At 36.1% G+C, this 20,665-nt stretch overlaps 6 protein-coding genes across 9 annotated transcripts; 4 read left to right on the forward strand and 2 right to left on the reverse strand.

Moving 5' to 3' along the window:
• Nucleotides 1-65: 65 nt before the first annotated feature.
• On the reverse strand, nt 66-3,782 carry LOC105961681 (translation factor GUF1 homolog, mitochondrial). Its single transcript, XM_012985926.2, has 11 exons — nt 3,195-3,782; nt 1,990-2,719; nt 1,753-1,909; nt 1,629-1,683; nt 1,442-1,509; nt 1,251-1,355; nt 1,075-1,146; nt 850-963; nt 604-744; nt 468-527; nt 66-381 (listed from the first exon to the last, which is right to left on the reverse strand). The coding sequence occupies exons 1-11, from the start codon at nt 3,519-3,521 to the stop codon at nt 216-218; spliced, it is 1,995 nt and encodes a 664-aa protein (XP_012841380.2). The 5' UTR covers nt 3,522-3,782; the 3' UTR covers nt 66-215.
• A 1,385-nt stretch (nt 3,783-5,167) lies between these two features.
• LOC105961678 (protein IQ-DOMAIN 31) lies at nt 5,168-9,373 on the forward strand. Of its 4 annotated transcripts, none has more exons than XM_012985923.2 (7): nt 5,168-5,412; nt 5,994-6,101; nt 6,545-6,817; nt 7,135-7,338; nt 7,616-7,693; nt 7,830-8,868; nt 8,989-9,373. In XM_012985923.2, exons 2-7 carry the CDS (start codon nt 6,027-6,029, stop codon nt 9,018-9,020), a joined length of 1,701 nt encoding a protein of 566 aa, XP_012841377.2. In that variant the 5' UTR covers nt 5,168-5,412; nt 5,994-6,026; the 3' UTR covers nt 9,021-9,373. The 4 variants fall into 4 exon arrangements, with proteins under 4 accessions (XP_012841377.2, XP_012841376.2, XP_088677609.1 ...); XM_012985922.2 differs by having other exon boundaries at nt 5,354-5,625; XM_088821483.1 differs by lacking the exon at nt 5,168-5,412 and adding an exon at nt 5,624-5,680.
• On the reverse strand, nt 9,344-11,835 carry LOC105961680 (uncharacterized). Its single transcript, XM_012985925.2, has 4 exons — nt 11,669-11,835; nt 11,090-11,574; nt 10,053-10,656; nt 9,344-9,873 (listed from the first exon to the last, which is right to left on the reverse strand). The coding sequence occupies exons 1-4, from the start codon at nt 11,753-11,755 to the stop codon at nt 9,430-9,432; spliced, it is 1,620 nt and encodes a 539-aa protein (XP_012841379.2). The 5' UTR covers nt 11,756-11,835; the 3' UTR covers nt 9,344-9,429.
• Nucleotides 11,836-13,460: 1,625 nt separating this feature from the next.
• On the forward strand, nt 13,461-15,692 carry LOC105961679 (uncharacterized). Its single transcript, XM_012985924.2, has 5 exons — nt 13,461-13,915; nt 14,053-14,102; nt 14,471-14,594; nt 14,687-14,794; nt 14,868-15,692. The coding sequence occupies exons 1-5, from the start codon at nt 13,753-13,755 to the stop codon at nt 15,497-15,499; spliced, it is 1,077 nt and encodes a 358-aa protein (XP_012841378.2). The 5' UTR covers nt 13,461-13,752; the 3' UTR covers nt 15,500-15,692.
• On the forward strand, nt 15,650-16,536 carry LOC105961632 (ribonuclease 1). The gene is made up of 2 exons (XM_012985866.2): nt 15,650-15,979; nt 16,069-16,536. Exons 1-2 carry the CDS (start codon nt 15,650-15,652, stop codon nt 16,534-16,536), a joined length of 798 nt encoding a protein of 265 aa, XP_012841320.2.
• A 1,263-nt stretch (nt 16,537-17,799) lies between these two features.
• LOC105961677 (3-dehydroquinate synthase) lies at nt 17,800-20,329 on the forward strand. Its single transcript, XM_012985921.2, has 10 exons — nt 17,800-17,938; nt 18,050-18,280; nt 18,367-18,533; nt 18,799-18,897; nt 19,016-19,084; nt 19,168-19,308; nt 19,404-19,493; nt 19,655-19,822; nt 19,919-19,997; nt 20,080-20,329. Exons 1-10 carry the CDS (start codon nt 17,890-17,892, stop codon nt 20,202-20,204), a joined length of 1,218 nt encoding a protein of 405 aa, XP_012841375.1. The 5' UTR covers nt 17,800-17,889; the 3' UTR covers nt 20,205-20,329.
• The last annotated feature ends 336 nt before the right edge of the window (nt 20,330-20,665 follow it).

The raw sequence follows: 20,665 nt of genomic DNA on the forward strand, positions 1-20,665 counted from the left end.
ATTCTATTAGGCAGAATATTTCTACGAACATCGAACAAATAAATCGAAATTGAAGACGACCTCGATTTAATTGCGTATTGTTTGTAAATCTATCTTTATGTAGACTTTCAAATATACATTATTCAAAATTTTAATGCCTTCCTTAGCAAATAATAACAATAAAAGATTTTAAAAAACTCAGTTAATAAAAATGTGAAGTTATAACAAATTGAATTTCATGAACCCTTTAGTAGCTCATGAAAAGCCTCCTGGGGAATATCCACCGAGCCAACGCGTTTCATTCGCTTCTTTCCTTCTTTTTGCTTTTCCAACAATTTCTTCTTCCTCGTAATATCGCCTCCGTAACATTTCGCAAGAACGTTCTTCCTCATAGCCGATACCCTAAGAAACGATATAAAATAATTTCATAAAAATCAGGCATTTCAAATTTGCATTATAAAGTGCAGATCGATCTTTCAAATACTTACGTTTCCCTGGCAATGATCTTTGATCCAATAGCAGCTTGTATGGTTATCTCAAACATTTGCCTGTTCAATAACGTATTAATAATATTGTTCCACAAAAAAAAAAGTAATTAAAAATGATTTTTGTATGGTTGGACACCTGTCGATGAATTTCTTTAGCTTCTCGACGAGTTCACGACCTACACGCGGTGCCTTCAGTCTATGAACTATAGTTGCCATAGCATCAACTGATTGTCCGTTTAATAAAATATCGAGTTTCACTAAATCGGAGACCTGATAGCTGTCAAAAACCCAACGTGCAGTTCGTGCGATTAGTTCCGGCAGCGAAATGGATTACAAGAGTGGGAAAATGGAGAAGAGGAGAGAGAGAGAGAGAGAATCTTACTCTGCTTCCTCATAATCGAAAGATGCATAACCTGAAGTAATGCTCTTCAATTCATTGTAAAAGTCAACAACAACTTCCCTCAACGGTAATCGGTATTTCATCAGCGCTCTTTGACTGCACGCGAAAAAAAAAAAAAGTTAATTATACATAAAATATTCCTAGTATATGATAAAATGGTCACTTTATAGAACAAAATTTAAAATCTTGTGTCTTAGCTATAGTCACCTGTCGATAAACGAGTACTCCAACTGTTCGCCTCGTCTTTCAGAACAAAGGGTAATAATGGCGCCCACATATCTTCAAGTGAAACAACAATGGTGGTTACACATTTAATGCTCTTCAATTGTTTCTCAACATGGAAAAACGGGTCGATTAGAATCATATAGAGCTTGGGAGCTTACTCACTAGGAAGTATAATAGTGGCTATTACAGTAGGTTCCCAACAAGCTGATATTCGCTGTTTAGGATTCGAAGGAAGCATGGCAGGATTTTGAATATGTACTTTGCTGTTAGAAAGAGAGGAAAACAATCAAATTGTTATCGAAGCATAAAAAATAAATAAAACCACAACAAGGGAAAATAAGCCACATACGTCTCATCTGCGTACTCAAAAATATAAGGCACTGTCGGAACAGTAGAAATCACATGAACTCCATGTTCCTATTTTCACAGTAGAAATCAAGAATTCAAATAAAAACAGTTTAAACGAAAAATTAATATTTGACTGGGAATACCGGGTTGATTTAATAAAGCAATTGAAAAAAGGTAAGAGAATATACTTGTTCGAGGCGTTGGTGGAAAACATCCATATGGAGCAAGCCCAAGAAACCGCATCTGTTAGACACTAAAAATCATCAAAACAGATATATCGAGTTTTAGCAATAGATGCAGCTTTATGCTAACCTGAATCCCAAGCCAAGTGCTGTGCTGCTTTCTTTCGTAACAGATACACTAGCATCGTTACAAGTGAGTCTTTCAATTGCATTACTGAGTGCTTCAAAATCGGATCCATCAGCTGGGTACACACCCGAAAACACCATATGTTTCACCGGCTTGAAACCTTTCAACATAAAAAAAAGTAGAGGATAATTTAAATAAATAAGTAAAGACCACACGAGATGAAATAAACCAATATAATACCTGGAAGTGGCTGTATAGTGGTTCGAGTATGATGAAGGGTATCTCCAATACGTGCCTCTTTAGTTGACCTCATGCCACTAACAACATACCCCACTTGCCCTGTTAAAAGAACTCCCGTCTGAGTTAACTCAGGGTGCATTATTCCAACATCGAAAACTTCATAAGATTGTCCAGTTGCAACAGACGAAATCTTTTCACCCTTCCGCAAAGTCCCATCAACAATTGCCACGTGGCATATAACTCCCCTGTATTCGTCATAGTAAGAATCCAGCAAAAGCATGCGTAGAGGTGCGCTATAATCCCCAGGGGGGTGAGGTATTCGCTCTATCACTGCAGGAAGTACGTGCTCTAGGCCTAGACCTGTCTTGGCTGATGTCAGCAGAGCTTCGTTTGGATCGAGATCGAAAATGGATTTCAGCTGTTCTTTGACGCGGTTTGGGTCGGCTGTTGGCTGATCGATTTTGTTAATGACGGGAATTATCGTCAGGTTTGCTTCGAAAGCTAGGTAGAAATTGGCAACGGTTTGTGCCTGCACACCTTGAGCTGCGTCGACAACAAGGAGGACACCTTGGCAAGCTGCTAAAGATCTCGACACCTCGTAGTTAAAGTCTACGTGTCCAGGCGTGTCGATTAGGTTTAGTAAGAAATTTGATTCAGCACCGAGGTAATTGTGCCGATGAAACATAGTTGCTGTCTGGGCCTTAACAGTTATTCCTCGTTCTTTCTCTACCTAAGACAATGAAAATTATCTCAATAAATAATAATCGACTCAATCTATATACCTTCACAGTTCACTCATTCCTCAACACAAATCATTCCAGTTCTACACAGTTCGAAGGTACATGTGTAACTTTAAAAAACGGACTCCAAAAATATTATCGAACTTGTATTTCAGTCTCTTTAAATGGTAAAACAAATTAAAAGGGAAAAACAATGCCATTGATTAGTCATCCATCCTCCACTAATTTAAGAAAAATCGGCAATCAATTACAACCAAAAACTTAATGTTCATGCATCTTTAGATTAGAAATTATTAAGTACACAAGTTCCAGCATTGTTCAAAATCAAAACTTAAAACTCCTCTACATATGCATTAACCAGCAGCATATAACATTCCACTTCCAAAACTAAATAAGCACAATACAAACTCCTTAATCATCAAAACAAAAATAAAAAAATAAAAGAAGAAAAAGAAAAAAACACACCTGCAGTTTATCCAAATACTGGGATTGCCCATGAACTTTCCTAATAGTTCCGGTGAGCTCCAAAAGCCGGTCGGCGAGGGTTGATTTGCCGTGGTCGACATGCGCAATAATCGAAAAGTTGCGGATTTTGTCGGAAGGGAATTGACTGAGGTCTATGGTAGGGTCTTCCTTGAAATGCGACGCGAAATACGCAAATTGAGTACAGCCCAAAATTGGATGCAAATACGGAGTCGAATCTAATCTTCTGGATTTATAATTACAAGATAAAAGATCGAATTGAATTCTGTGTGATTTAAGGGTTTTTGAAGCCCTGTGTAAAGAATGCATCTTTGGAAAGTTAACACTCAGAGATTGAGGTTTAAATTAGGGTTTATGCTGCTCCTGCGACCTGCAGTATTCACCATTCCCGCATTCGCATCTATCACGATTCACGGATTGGGATGGAATCGCGTTCCCCAGGAATCACCACAAAACGCTAATCTCTTTTATTAACAAAGACCATTTTTTCTACTAATTTCATTTCATATTTTCTAATATTTTATTTCCTAGTGTCTGCAAAACAAAAATTTTCGTTTAGTGACTTTGAGCAATGTTTGATGTAATTATTTATTTATTTATTTCAAAATTCGAGTATAAAAACTTTTAGAGTATTAAATTTTTAAGTAGTTAATTTGAACATAATAAAATATAAATTAATAGAGATTTGAGAAATGATGTCGGTTGCATGTCTGACCCTATATTTGGTGGCATATATTATACAATTTTATCCGATAAAGTTCAACGAGCGTAACATTGAACAAACCATGTCGAAATTAAATAAAGTTCATATTTTTTTGAGTAAATATTGAAATTACATAAAAGTAAGTAATTAATAAAACAAAGTGTTGGTTTGGTGCAACTAACCCAACCAAAGGGGGCCTGGGCAGAAAAAAGAAGATAGGCTAATGATAGCAACCCTAGTTGGGCCACGGCCCAGTATATACCCTACAACTTAATTACGATTGGCCCATTACCTCAATTTTCAAGCTTATAACAACCTACGAACTTAACGTTAACATCTCTTTACATGCTTATAACTTTTCTAATTATTATTATTATTATTATTATTATTATTATTTAATTACTCTTTTATACAGTAAAACCTCGATAATTAATATCCGATAAGTTAAGAACCTTGTTTACATAATTCTTTTTTATCCAACTCGGTAAAAACATATTATATTATTAGTTCGATAATTTAATATTTTGCTATAATAAAATTTTACTAATTCCAATTTATTAATCTATAGATCTTTAACTGGATTAATAATATAATAATAATATTGTTAGCATTAACACTAACAGTTAAATATGCTCATAATAATTATAATAATTAAAATAAGAGTAAATTACAACCACCCTTTAGGTTATGGTTAATTTATAAAAAAAATCTTTTTTTTTTGGATAATTACATCTACCTCTCAACTACGTTTTTTTTTACATCTCCACCCTTATGGTGTTAAATTCAACATAATTATCTAGATTTCGTGGAATGTGTTCTATTTTGTACTCGTTTTGTGTAAAAATACAGTTTTTGATGCACCACAATCTGATATATACAAGCCAAAAAACACATATTACGACCATCTTGCTTCAAAATGTGGAGTTCGAATAGGATAAAACGGGTACAAAGGTGATAATATTCCATATAATCTCGAAGATTCCACTAAATTTGATAATCAAAGGTGGACGTGTAAGCATATTTATAATTGAGTGGTGGTTGTAATTACCCAAATCGGAAGGGGTTTTTGTAATTTAACCATACCTCATGGGTGATTGTAATTTACACTTAAAATAAACATATTTGGCCTTTTTTTTTTGCCAGCAGATTCATTAATTGCAATACCCTGGAACAACTTTCCAATAATTAAATTAATCCAGCTGTACAAGTATAAAATTTAATTTTAGTGAATCAGAGTGTTGATTTTTTTCTCAATACGTCGCCGTTTCTGGTTCCTACATATTTTCAATTATTTTCAAAGCGGCACACCACCCACTTTCTACTAAAAGCGACTGTATAGCTACAACTCCACTCACACACACACATATAGACACACTCTACTGTACGTATAATCTCTCTCTCTCTCTACATTTCTGCGTTTCTGGAGTGAGAAGAGTGTGAGGGGGAAGGAGGGGTCCATTTTTCTTTTGTTATGAGAGCATGAAATTAACTCTCTAGGTATGGGCCTTTTTAATTTTTCCCTGCATTTATCTTGCTATTATTTTTACTTCCTTCTCAATCAATCTTTTCACTTTGAATTTACTTTGCATTTATTATTTTTTTTTCCTTTTTGTTCTTTATATTCCTCCGTTGGGTCTATCTCTTTCCTTTGTGATTTGTCGGTTGTTCAAAGAATGTGTTGAGTTGGAAAAGGAACCCCTTTCTTTTCAGGTATAGAAAATGCTAGATCTGAAACCACATTGCCCTAAAACCCACTTCAATTCATGTATTTTTTGAGCTTCTTTGATTCTGCATTTCTGTATATATAGTTGTTGGGCTTTGCTATTCTGTAAAGATTCTGTTGTAGATCTTGCTACATTTTCTGAATTTTTTTTTTGCCCTGCGTACTCTTTGTTTGTTTCTAGAAGGTTTTTGGGTTTGATTCTGCATTTTCTTTCCCTTTGATTGTGACTGTAGTTGTTGATTTGTCTTTGTTGCTTTTTTCACACACCAATTATTTTTAAATTACACCTTTGCTATTACTGTTGGATATTAGGTTTTACATTAATTTCTGCAAATCTATTTTTGTGCAAGTGCAGGAGTTGAATTGAGTTACAGTTGTCTCTACTACTATGGGGAAGTCTGCCGGAAAATGGATCAAAACCGTTCTTTTCGGAAAGAAGTATTCGAAATCTAATTTTTCCAAAGTAAGAAATTCTTAGGCTAAAGTTATTAGTGTATTTTACTTGCGTGTAGCTACTTTTACAATGTTTTTAGGGGCCAATTCAGTTCTCCGGTCTATGAATTCGTTCCTATTTTTGTCGATACGAATGATTCTTAAGTATGTTGCGATACTAACTAGGTTCTGCTGAACTTATATAAATGTCTATAGCTTCCAATATTTAGTCAGTGCTTAATTTGGTTTAGTGCCTTCTGAACATTTTTGGAGATTCTTCAACTTGTTGAACTTAAGTTTTGTTACTTCTCCGATTTCCATTTTGCCTGATCTAGGAAAATACAGTGCTTGCAATAAGATTTCCGATTTTTCTTTTTTTCTTTAAGATCTGATCTATATTCTGCAGTATTCTTATAATGTGCTGTAAAATTTCAAACCCCGTTGTCCTAATTGCGATTTCGATTGTGTATGAAGAATGTCACACCTGATAAAAGGACCGGACAAAAGACACCTGCAGAGGATCTACCCGGAAATTCACCAGTGATATCAGATCCTCGTCAGATAACCGAGAGAGACGTGGAGAATTTGGAGCTCGAAAAAGCCACATCTGGATCTCCGTGCGATGCTATTGCTCTATCTCCAGTGAATCTACAAAGCAGTAACTCTGCAGTTGCAGTCAGTGATGCTGAAATGACGAAGCAAGAGGAAGCTGCAACTAAAGCACAAGCCGCCTTTAGGGGCTACTTGGTAATCTTCTCTTACATTGCATATTTACGATGACGCCTACTTATGACTTTATCTTGATCGTAGTAATATTGTCGGAGTTTTTGGAACATTTGCAGTCTATACTAAATATATACGAGTCCATCTCGTTTTGTCTGCACGAGTCATTGTCTTTATGCAAATCATGAATTTACCAGTCAAAATATACGAAACATCTGGAAAAACATACATCCAAGCATCCGTATGCAGAGTTTCTTCCTTGGCTTGTTACTGTAATTTATTTTGACTTTTTAACATCTTCGACAACAAAGAGTTTTACATGTTCCACGATATTTATACAGGCTCGTCGAGCTTTTAGGGCTCTCAAGGGTATCATAAGGCTACAAGCTCTTATTCGTGGACACCTTGTAAGGAGACAGGCTGTCGCTACTTTACGTTGCATGCATGCGATTGTTAAGTTCCAAGCACTTGCTCGTGGAAGAAAGGTTCGACTCTCAGATGCTACGCCCGAAACTCAAAATAAGTACAATGTGGTAGCACTTCAGGTAACTCTCATTTTTCCGATGAGATTTTTCTGCCATGGCCATAAACTATCAAACATATTTATTTTATCATAGAATACATTAAATCTAACAATGTCTTCTCATCATTTTAATGTTACTTCAAACATATATAAGATTAATTTCTGATATTATTATGGGACAAAGATATGCTACATTTTTATTGCTTCACTGTTTCTGTTTGCTCGATATTTTCGTTGTTTTGTCTGTTTTCTTGATGTTTTAGATTTTATGTTGAATTATTAATCATTCTATTTTTCAGGTTGCTAAAAAGTTGAATGTTGGGGCAAACTTAATTTTCGGGTCGGAAAAGCTTACAGCAAACACCTTTGTCCGCAAGGTTAGATTTTATTTTTATACACATTATTATACTGATTTATTCATGATATAACATTGTTTGAATATACCTGCTCTTTTTCGTCCTTTCTGGTTAATGAGATATGTGATTTTTTTTTTTTGCTTAATTTTATGTTTAGCTTCTTGTCATATTGCCAACTGCAATGCCCCTGAGTCTTCAATATGATCCGGCCGAACCGAACTCAGCTTGGAACTGGCTCGAGCGTTGGTCAATATCTCGCTTCTGGGACCCACCTGTACGAACCAAAAAGATTACCAAGCCCAAGACTCAGAGAAAGCAGGGTGGTGGCCCACAAGCTGTTGATACCGAAGCTGGAAAATCCAAAAGAACCTTCCGGAAGGTTTCAACTGGGGAAAATGGTGCTTTAGCTTCTTCTGAAACGGATAAGCCCAAACGCAACCCAAGGAAAGTTCCGAGCAATCTAACGGAGCCTGCACAAGATCAACCACAAAACGAACTCGAGAGGGTCAAACGCAGCTTGAGAAGGGTTTCCTCTTCAGCAGCCACTGAAAAACCTGAGACAAAACCGGAGACAGAAATCGAGAAACCACAGCCACAGCCACTGCCGAGTGTGGAAGTAGCAACAAATCTGGAAGAAGTAATTTCTTTGGAAAACCCCGTTGATTCGGATGCTGTACTGGATAAGGTGGATACGCTCGAAGCTCCTCCGAAACAGATAACAGACGAGGGTGATGACGTGGCACTTGATAATAATCATCATCATCAAGTTCTTGAGAAGACTCCTTCCTTGGAAAACGGAGCAAAGATTGAGACTGCTTTAACTTCGGAGGATGCATTGAGCTGTAAGGAAGAACAGAGTGGCGGCAAAGAGAATCACAAGGTTCGAAAGAGGAGATCACTGCCAGCTAAGCAGGAATATACCGAGAATATCTCGCAGAATTCTCCGAGCTTGCCGAGCTACATGTTGGCAACTGAATCGGCAAAGGCTAAGCTTAAAGCTCAAGGCTCTTTGAAATTTGGCGAAGAAGGAGCTGAATATGGTAATAATAATGCACGGCGACATTCTCTACCGGCATCTACTGCTAATGGCAAATTGACCTCGTTGTCACCTAGGATACAGAAGCCTGTGCAAGGAGGTAATAACAGCACCAAAGGAGTCAGCAAAATTAACAAATCATTGACCACTTCCAGAGATGGTAAGCAGAGTACAATTCCAAAAAAAATAAAATCTCTTTTTTTTTTTTTTTTTTTTTTTTTTCCCTTTCTTTTCCATTTATTTATATATTTATGAATGTGGGGATGCATGATATTTTCAGACAAGGGGCTTTACCCTGGGTGGAGGAGATGAGAGTTGTAGCAGTGTGTTTCTTGCAGAGCCCTATTTGACAAGATGAGAGTGGACGATCGCGAGTCGGTTTGTTTGGTATTATTCGTGTTGTGTTTCTTTTAGTACCGAGGGAATCATCATTACCTAGGATTGTATAGTTGGTTGAGGAAGAGAGAGAGGTCAGTTGTTATGACTAATTGGAAAAAATACTCGTGTGCTTTTTTTTTTTTTTAAAGTTTCGTTCGATGTTTTTTCTGTTGCTGTCGTAAAACATTGTAAACTAACTCTGTCCATGTTGTCTGTTTGTGTGTGCCCTGTTAAAAGAGTTCAGAAGTATATTATTCTGTTTTCTATGATCATATTATATATTATTACCAAATTCAGTTTTATTCAGATAGAAATTACATTTTCTAAGCATGGACACGTGTCATCAGTTTCTTATACAGAAGGCGAAGAGTGAGGTTCCTCCGGTGAAGGTAGGATTAACACGAAATCCACTCCCTACGTACGCACATCCTTTGCTCACTGAAAAACCACCGTAAATGGAGCCTCCTGTATCAAAAGACCATAGTATTTCACCCGATGCAGCATTGATAGCATAAACGGGGCCTGTTCTGTACGTGGACCCCGCAAAGAGAACGCCGTTGGCAATGGTCACTGGATTAGTAGTGGCATTGTGAGGAACGGCGGTGGACCACAATATTCTGCCTGTACCGGCATCCATCGAAACCCAGCCCCCTCCATTTGTGACGTTGGTTGATGGCAAAAGTGTAAAATTCTGCTTATTGGTGTTGGCTATGTTGGTATAGACTCTTCTATTGTCTGTTGCTGCTCCCCATGTACCCCCTCCTTGTGTACCCCCTGGACCAGCCTCCTACACCAATATATTCATATATCATAAACTTTTTTTTCTTTTCAAAATGAATTAGGCAAACCACAACCAGGGGTGGAAATCGAAACGGAATTCTGATTTCGATCCAAATTTTGACGCTGGTTATGTTATTTTCGTTAAATTTTTTGTAATAAATAATAATAAACTGTGTTCTAACTTACAGTGGACCAGACTAAGTTGCCGTTATTTCGATTCAGCGCCCAAGCGAATCCACTTTTCTGGACAATAGCAACAATGTCGATTTTAGTGGCGTTGGCAAGATTTACAGTCAGCATCATAGGGGCTTCCCCAAAATCCGCATCTGGGTTCGGGCCGGGTGGGCAGTTGGGTGTGGAGGGATCTCTGCAGGCGAACAACCAAACATCGTACCCGCCTAGCTGTCTATACCACTCGACCCGACCCGAGTTCAAGTCAAGGGCTAAAACGGAGTCGAAGTGGATTTCGGGGCCCACGCACCCCTCTGGATTTGTTGGAACGGTTTGATTATTTTGTCTTTCTTGGCATTCTTCAACGGACGGAGGTGCAGAGTAGAGGTTTCCGGTGGCGATGTAGATGTGGTTTCTGACGGCGTCGATGGAAGGGCTGCTGCCCCACAGTGCCGCTCCGGCATATCCTCCGGTGGTTCGTTGGTTGTCGGGGAGCATGTAGGTTTGCCATATAACGGATCCCGTTTGGATGTCTAACTTGGCCAAACTTCCCCGGAATGTGCAGCAGTTTTCGATGCTCGATGTTTCTTCTAGTGAAGATACTCCCACGTACAAATATCTGGTAGAACCTTAATATATTAATAGTCGATAGATTAATAATATCGTTTACGTAATAATTTATTCTGATCCCAACTACTTGGTAAAATCGTACTAGTTCGGTAATTTAATATCTCACTAAATTAATAGAATTTTTAAAGTCCAGACTCTATTAATCTATAAAAACTCAAATTTGGAATAAAACTTTGTTCCAAAATTGGATTGGAAAAAAAATTGGAGATTCTATTTTCTATTAACATATATAATAATAATAATAAAAAATATAGCTCATAACATTAAAAAATGGATTGAAAATCAGAATCATATGTATTCCAATTCTGATAAATCAAAAAAAAAAAAAAAAAAAAAAAAATCGGAATTAGAAATTTCATAGTTTAGTAGGTTACAATTCCAATTCGAATTCCAATTTCAATAATATATATGTAGAAACTTACTTGGCATAGTAGGTTCCAGACATGGTAATAATGGCAGCAGGATGATTATCAAGCTGTCTCTTCCAATCAAGTTGCCCCGTGGCACGTGCAACAGCGATAACATACGCCGGTCCGTAAATCCCGATAATCAGTTTATCACCGGCGACAGTTGGAGTTGCTCTAGATACTAAGGTGCCATTTGTAAAGAACACAGTCGCTTTTAGTCCGGTTAGCGTTTTTAAGTTCTTTTTCCACACTAGGGTTCCGTCGACTGCTCTCACCGCGTATATGTATCCGTTCCAGCTCGGGAAGTAAACCACCCCACCGAAGATTGCGGGTGTTGCGGTTATGTCGTTTCCGGCGTGGAACTTCCACTTCAGGCGCAGCTGAGAAGCTGTTGAAGGGCTGATCCTGGTTTCTCCGGCGGCGTATCTCCGGTTGTATATATCGCCGCCGTGGTTTAACCAGTTTCCGGTCATTGAGTTAATTTGCTCTTCATCAGACCCCTGCAATGCACCAAAAATACATGAGAGAGAGAGAGAGAGAGAGAGAGAGAGAGAGAGAGAGAGAGAGAGAGAGAGAGAGAGAGAGAGAGAGTACAGGTTGGATAGACGAAGCAGGGCATTTGAGCAGACAAAAGAGTAGTGAAATGAAGAGGAGAAGACTGCATGCATGATTATATTCCATGGAATTAAAATGAAGTATTTTTAATATGCAGTATAAGAATCATAATTAAGCAGGATTTATAACTTCTATCAGTTCAGATTTCAGAATTAAATTAATTTAGTTCTTATATATCAAAGTCAGATGTCAGCATAAATAATTAATCTGTTGGCAGTTTGAATTATTCTGGAAAGAAGCAAATTATTAGCAAAAGATAACGACCGTTGAATGTTATTAATATTTAATAGTACAATATCTGATTGGAGCTGGACCTCTCTTGATTTTCTCTGTTATTTTAAACCCAAATAAATGACTACTTTATTAAAATATTAAAGGGTTACGTTTGATTTATCTTAATATATCATTAATGATTAATCAAAGTCAACTGTATATAATTGATCATCATGTGGCAGCCTAATTTGAACTTTGCTACTGCACAACGACCCGACCGTTTACGCTGTTAACACAATAGAGATTGAATTGCCATTCACTACTAACACTTGTTAATGTTAATATTATCCGAGACTCGAAACCCGAAAACTCGATATTGAATTGAAAGTAGGCTTATTTAGCCTCGTAGATTTTTTTATAACAAGATTGTACTAGAAAAGGCTTATTTGTTTATGGAATTCAAGAACATTCAGTTTAGGGCCCGCTTTTCATTTAATCTCCCTTGACTGGACTGGACTGGGCTGCCCATAATTCAAATTATTATTATTTATTTACTTTTTTTAGAACAATAATTCAAATATACATGTAAATGGTCAATAAATAATAAATATCCAGGTTTGAATCGAATATTCTTCCACAAATTGGGATTTGAATTTAGGGTAAATTACAATAACCTTTGAGGTATGGTCAAATTACAAAAAAACCCTCTTGTTTGGATAATTATAATCACTCCCCTTAACTATAATTTTTTTTACACGTCCACTCTTGCGGTTTCAATTTAGTGGAATCTTCGAGATTATATGGAATATTATTACTTTTGTACCCGTTTTATCCTATTCGAACTCCACATTTTGAAGCTAGATGATCACAATATGTGTATTTTGGCTTGTATATATATCAGATTGTGGTGCATCAGAAACTGTATATTTACACAAAACGAGTACAAACTAGAGCATATTTCACGAAATCTAAATGATTATGTTGAATTTGACACCATAATGATGGAGGTGTAAGAAAAAATTATAGTTAAGAGGTAGATGTAATTATCCAAACAAAAATATTTTTTTATAAATTGACCATAACTGATTTACCCTTGAATTTAATCTCCGCTTATATGTATTAATGCATCATCACTCCCAATTAACATATCTTAAAAGCATATGGGGCATTTGCTGCAGTTATTATTCTTTTTTCCTTCTTTGTAAAGCCGAAAAAAATTATAGAGGTGCATTGAATAAATTTACACTATAATGCAATTTATTTATTGATAAACATCGAGATATATAAATAGGTTACACTACCCAAGTTGCCAAGTGCCCATGTGATATATGTCACAAAGTCCACTATCCATATTTCCAATTTCAAACATGCATAGAACAGTGGCATCTTTTTTTTCCAAAAATACATAAATCTATCTTGACGTGTCATTAAAATAAATAAAAAAATCATGGTGTATTGATGTATATTAAATTAAAAAAAAAAAAAAAAGAAAAAAAAATGATTTTATTACAGTATATATATATTTTATATATATATACATCAATCTGATCTCCAAGTTGTGGACTGGTGGTCCTCTGTAAGACAAATATTTAAGTCAAAACAACCAGCTATTTATTTCTTGATTATATGAACCAAAATTGCAATAAAAACAAGATTAGTTGACTGTGAGTCTTCTCCCAAACTAATCATTCTCATTTTTAAATCATATTATTCCAAATTTTTTTTAATATTATATTTTTGTTGCGAAATTCGAGGACATAATTTGAACTTCTCTAATTATAATAACTACTTAGCTTCAGTAAAGCAAAAAAAATCATTTCATCATATGCAGCAGAGCTCCTAAAATAAAGATGTCTGTATTGATTTCATGTTTTGTGATAGTGTTGGGTTTTAGGGTTGTGTTTGGCAATGGAGATGGGCTTAATATATATGAAATCAAGAAAGGCGATTTCTCTGTTAAAATCACTGACTATGGTGCTAGAATCGTCTCTGTTGTTCTTCCTGACAAAAATGGTGTGACCCTAAAATATATATATATATATATATATATTCTTCTTTTTAATTAGTGTTTTTTTTTATATATATATATATATATATATATTATATATAGTATGTGTCTGAAAATAACTAAACTTTTTTTTTTCTTTCAGGGAAGTTAGCTGATGTTGTTCTTGGTTATGACACAATCAAAGATTACATGGTAATTTTTTTTTTTTTTTAATTTTTTTTATTATTTCTCAGTCCAGATTTGCTCATTTGATTTAAATGGTACCTTCCATTTTATGTATATATGTATATATATAACATATATACTATACTATACCTTGTTTCTGAGCTTATTGATTGCTTTTCTTGATTTAGAAAAAAAAAAACAGAACAAAAACATGAATGATCTTTAATCATTGATGATCTATTTTGTGTGGTCTTCACTAGCTGCGTTTATGTCGTACTGCGTGATTATGTTGTCGATTTCGAAGATGAACTGTGATTCTATTGATAAGGTCTACAGCCATTGCTAATAATATTTGTTTTCATTTTATCATTTGCATTTATTACGATTGTGTACAGAACGATACGTGTTACTTCGGAGCCATTGTTGGAAGAGTCGGTAACCGCATCGGTGGTGCTAAATTTACTCTAAATGGAACCGTTTATAAACTCGACGCTAATGAGGGGACTAGCATGCTCCATGGTAATAATTTCTTGATTTTTTTTATCTGGCTATTTATTAAAAAAAATTGATCATTGATTTTCCTCGACTTTTCTATGTAATAACGTATACAGGCGGTAAGAAAGGATTCAGCCAAGTGGCATGGAAGGTGAAAAACCACGTTAAAAACGGTCCATCTCCTTCCATTACGTTAACGTACCACAGTGTTGATGGTGAAGAAGGTAATGATAGTATAAATGTAGCTTACGATTCAACTTTCCAATCTTATTACAACCTCGTTCGATATCCAAACAGGTTTTCCGGGCGATGTTCTGACCTCCGTGACCTATGCTATTATCGAACCTTACAAATTGAGCGTCAAAATGAAGGCGAAAGCTTCGAAAAAGGCAACTCCAGTGAACCTAGCCCAACACAGCTACTGGAATCTCGGCGGCCACAACACCGGGAATATTCTATCCGACGAGCTACAAATATTCGCTTCACACATCACACCCGTCGACAAAAAACTCATCCCCACCGGTAAATTTGTCTCTGTCAAGGCCACCCCTTATGATTTCCTCGAACCCCGTGTGATAAAAGGTCCGATAAAAGAACTTCCAAACGGATCGAGGGGGTACGATATCAACTACGTGGTTGACAGTCGCAACGGGCTTAAAATGAAGCCAATAGCCGTAGTGTACAACAAGAAATCCGGGAGGGTAATGAAGTTGTCTGCTAATACCCCTGGTGTGCAGTTGTATACCGGTAATTACATCAATGATGTCAGGGGCAAAAACGGATATGTTTATAAACCTCACGCGGCTTTGTGTTTGGAGACTCAAGGGTTTCCCGATTCTGTCAATCACCCGAATTTTCCTTCGCAGATTGTTTATCCGGGAAAGAGTTATCGACACTATATGATGTTTACGTTTTCGATCAAGAAATGATGAGTACTTCCGATTCATTACGATGAACTTCATGTTGTAGTAAATTCATTTGAGCTTTAATCACATTGTATTATCTCTCTTTATCAACATCATTAATGCTAGATAATCCTAAAAATCTTTGGAGATTATTAGATATGATGCAATCAATGAATGCATTGTTTTTTAATACGAAGAAATCTGAAATTTCACCACAGTTCGATCCGCGATAAACGAAAAATGAAAACATCTTATTATCCTTCCGTTTTTCTTCTTTGTCTCCTCGTCATTCTGTTATCGTTCTGTATTGCGTCAGACGCGCGTGCTGGTTCGTATGATCACCTAGTACTAGTGTACATATGGCCGAACACATTCTGCTCGAACAAACGAGTCCACTGTAAAACACCGGTGCCTCAGAATTTTACGGTACACGGACTTTGGCCAACTGATAAAACCGGAAAAACTTTGGTGTACTGTAATCAATCTGGAAGCATATCTTCGGCTGTGAGTTTTCCTTAATTCATATAATCGCTGTAGTGATTTATAATTATTATTTTTTATTGACAATGGTTAATGTATATATATATATATAGTTAAGCAAGTACGAGAAACAGCTGGCGAATGCATGGCCTTCGCTTCGTCGGGACTTGGCAAACAGGGAACTCTGGCAATACCAGTGGGAGAAACACGGTACGTGCGTGCTGCCGAAAATGACGGTTCTGCAATATCTGCAAGTGATTATTACGCAGGCGAGGAGGTTCAATTTTGTGAGGGCTCTAAAAAAGAACGGCATTACTACGAATGGTGCGTCGTACTCGAGGAAGACGGTGGAAGCTTCGATTAGAGAGGAGATTGGAGGGAGCCACTTTTATATATCGTGCCAAAAATCAAGAAAAGGTGTTCTGGTGATCAAAGAGATTTATATATGTCTCGATGGAAACGCGGTTATATCTTGTCCTTATATCGATAATCAGAGAGGATGCGGTGGTGGTGGTGGTGGTGGTGGTGGTAAGAACATAAGTCTTGGTTTTACTGCTGCTTCATCAAGGATTTATGCATGATGAAGATGAACTATAATATATCATGTGTTAATGTAATGTCAAATAATTGTTTTGGAAATTAGAACTAGAGATAATGTGATGTTCTATATATATATATATATATATATATATATATATATATATATATATATATATATATATATATATATATATATATATATATATATATATATATATATATATATATATGGATTATGCCAAAATGTGTATGATTCATTACATAATTTGAAAGTCCTAACAGAAGCTTTGTGTTTTTCAGATTTGTATGTAATTAATTAATTTGAGTTGAATTAAAGATGGGAATTAAAGAAAAAAAAGGGGGAGAAAAAAAAAAGGGTAAATTACACCCACACCCTTGAGGTATGCTTAAATAACATTAAGGTCACTGTGGTATCGATAATTACAATCACCCCCTTGGAACGTAGTTATAAACTCTAATGGGATAATGTATTGGATACATTATTACGATAGAGTTCTAACGCTCTATAGGTTTCAGGAAGTGGTGGAGACAACAAAGAGTTATGGGTGATTTAAGACATATTGGGGGAGCCATGTCACCACATAACTCCCCATAACTCTGTGTTATCTCTACCACTAACTAAAAATAATAGTCCATTAGAACCCTAACGGATTAATGTATCCAATGCCTTAGCTCGTTAGAGTTTCTAACTACGTTTCAGAGGGGTGAGTGTAATTATTAATACCATAGGAACCTTAAAATTATTTAAGCATACCTCAGGGGTGTGGGTGTAATTTACCCAAAAAAAAACGAGATATAAAAGAAGGGTAAATTACAACCACCCCTGAGTTATGGTCAAATTACGAAACCCCCCTCCTATTTGGGTAATTACATCCACCCATCAACTATAAATCTTCTTACACATCCACCCTTACAGTTTCAAATTTAGTGGAATTTTCGAGATTATATGAAATATTATCACTTTTGTACCCATTTTATCTCATTCGAACTCCACATTTTGAAGCAAGATGATCATAATATGTGGTTTTTGGCTTGTATATATCAGATTGTGGTGCATCAGAAACTGTATTTTACTCAAAACGAGTACAAACTAGAGCACATTTCACGAAATCTATACGATTACGTTAAATTTGACACTATAAGGGTGGAACTGTAAGAAAAAATCATAGTTGAGGAGGGTAGATGTAATTATCAAAACAAGAGGGGTTTTTTCGTAAATTGACCATACCTAAGGGGTGATTGTAATATTCCCAAAAAAGAAAGTGAAAGCCAAAAGCGTGTTGTATGTAAAAGCAACTTTACGCGAGGACAGTTGAAATTTGACAGCTATACATACGGCTCGTCGGCTCGGCGCATTGCCAGAGGTTTGAAGAATGGCTGCACTCTTGCCTTCGGCTTCTCTGCTCCAATTCACCATCAAAGGTTCAATTTCTTTTCCTTTGCAATTCATCGAACAGTTGACGTGCATTATACAGAAATTTAAGAGAAGAAAAAAAATTCAGTAAATTAACCACCGCTATAATGGCTGCGTAGGCGAATTGGGGGATTGCAGATTAGCCCATTTTCCAATTCGCGATAAGAAGAGAGCCCAATTTCAACAATACAAGCCTTGTGTTGTAAAATCAATGTGCGCTGCGAAATTTCAAAAGAAGAAAGTTTGGGTATGGACGGAGAAGAAGGAGGTGATGACCGCCGCCGTGGAGAGGGGCTGGAATACTTTTATCTTTCCCCATCACTTCCGTGAACTCGCCGCCGATTGGTCCTGTAAGCACATAGCCTGTAAATATTCTGTTATTTAGTTACACTTTTATGACATTTTATCATAGTTCTAATTATGGAAAATGTTGCAGCTATTGCATTATTGTATCCTCTCTTCATTGAAGAAGGAGGACTCTTTGATGGCGAGCACAAGAAAATCGCCGCTTTCTTTGAGATTTCTTCGCCGGAGCAATTGGAGAAGCTCCAACCATTGGATGAACTAGCAGATAATGTTGTCATCAATCTGCTTGACTGGCAGGTAATTGTATCGCTTTCGACCCTGTTCGATTTTCTTTACGTTTCACTGGTGTTCTTAATTTGTTGGATGATTCTGTAGTGATGTTCAAACTAGAGTTACCGTTTTGTAGTATTTGCTAATTGCAACCTAATCCTTAATTGATCACATTACCATTACCTAATAAGAGCTGAACATTTCACTTTGTTTTGTCCACTTGTACATATTTGTAAATATGCAGTGTTGAATTGGTATTTCTCGATACATCAAATTTTATACGCTTCTTTAGGTGATACCTGCAGAAAATATTGTTGCAGCAATTCAAGGCACTCAGAAAACAGTCTTTGCAGTTTCAAAGACATCATCCGAAGCTCAAACGTTCTTCGAGGTAGTTTCGTTTATTGGAAATAAATCTTATGAAGGAGATCTCTTTATCGAGTTTATGAATGCTTCGGGTGTTGTTTTGGGGAGCTTTCTGTTTTTTCACTCGATGCATCTACTAGTAGGCCTTGGAGCAAGGATTGGGTGGTGTGGTTTTGAAAACCGAGGATGTTGAATCCATCTTAGAGCTTAAGGTAAACGCCATTTAGTACCGTCGTTTTATTTTATTTATTTATTTATTATTATTTTGTTAACGACGCTGTGGACATAATTTCAGGATTATCTAGAGAGAAGAAACGAAGAAGGCAGTGTTTTGGAGTTGACAAAAGCCAGGGTAACTAATGTTGAAATGGTTGGAATGGGGGACCGTGTATGTGTCGATATCTGCAGCATAATGAAACCCGGTGAAGGCCTTCTGGTTTGACTCTAACTTATACCATTGACCTTCTTTATAGATTTTCTTGATGATCATAAAATACGAATAACTTGTGTATGTATGTGGTTTTCTTGAAGGTTGGATCCTTTGCAAGAGGGCTCTTCCTCGTTCATTCAGAGTGCTTAGAGTCAAATTACATTTCTAGCAGGCCTTTTCGGGTCAATGCAGTGAGTGTTTTTCTTTTCTTAATTATTATTTAAAAAAAAACAAAAATAGGATGAATATCCTAATAACAGAGTCGATTGTATATATATATATATATATATATATATATATATATATATATATATATATATATATATATATATATATATATATATATATATAGGGGCCAGTGCATGCCTATGTTGCCATTCCAGGGGGGAAAACTAGCTACCTCTCGGAACTGAAAGCAGGGAAAGAGGTAATTGTTGTTGACCAAAACGGGAGGCAGCGAATAGCCATTGTTGGTCGTGTGAAGATAGAGACTAGACAATTAATACTAGTGGAGGCAAAGGTTTATTTTATATTCTCTTTTTTTATTTTTGTAAATGTAAATATAGTCTGTAAATGAGCCATAAGATGTATGTATTGTTTGATTGGCTGAATACAGAGAGATGAAGACAAAGAAACTTCCTACAGCATTCTGTTACAAAATGCTGAAACGGTGGCTTTAGTCTCGTCACCTGGAGGTAATTAATATCATTGTACAGATTGTTGTTTATTTGTTCGAAGCATTATTTGTTTCTTTTTTCATCGTGTGATCTATGGCAGATGGAAATCAACGAAGAGCGATTCCGGTGACGTCACTGAAATTAGGTGATGAGATATTGTTGAGAGTACAGGGTGGTGCTAGGCACACTGGGATAGAGATACAAGAATTCATTCTTGAGAAATGACATTAATATTCATGAATTGTTTAATGCAAGATTATTTTTTTGTAGATCAAATTTTGTACAATGCTCTTGTTTCACATTTACCATTGTGAAGTCGAAATCCAACGGATTGGATTGGTTTCGAAAAAGTATATGAATTTTTTGAAGTAAATTATTTCCAATTGAGACATTTTTCTTTTTGGAAAAAAACACAAATTTAGAGTCAGAAATCGAAGTGAAAAAAATTGTTATGAAGTCAGAAAATTTCATGTCGAAATCAATGGAATTTCGAAATTTCATTTCGCCCCTGAAATAATACAATAGATACGCATAATATACTAATGAAATATAATTCTATGAATTCCAATCCTGAATTTTTCGGATAAAAACGAAAATCATAATTTTAATTAGAATGAAAGAATTTTATTTTTATGAAAAGTCGAAAATTTTGGGTTGGAATCGACAGAATTTGTAAATTTCTACCT

The sequence above is a fragment of the Erythranthe guttata genome, chromosome 8 (genome assembly GCF_056151865.1).
Source record: "Erythranthe guttata isolate IM_541 chromosome 8, IM_541, whole genome shotgun sequence".
Lineage (NCBI taxonomy): Eukaryota > Viridiplantae > Streptophyta > Magnoliopsida > Lamiales > Phrymaceae > Erythranthe > Erythranthe guttata.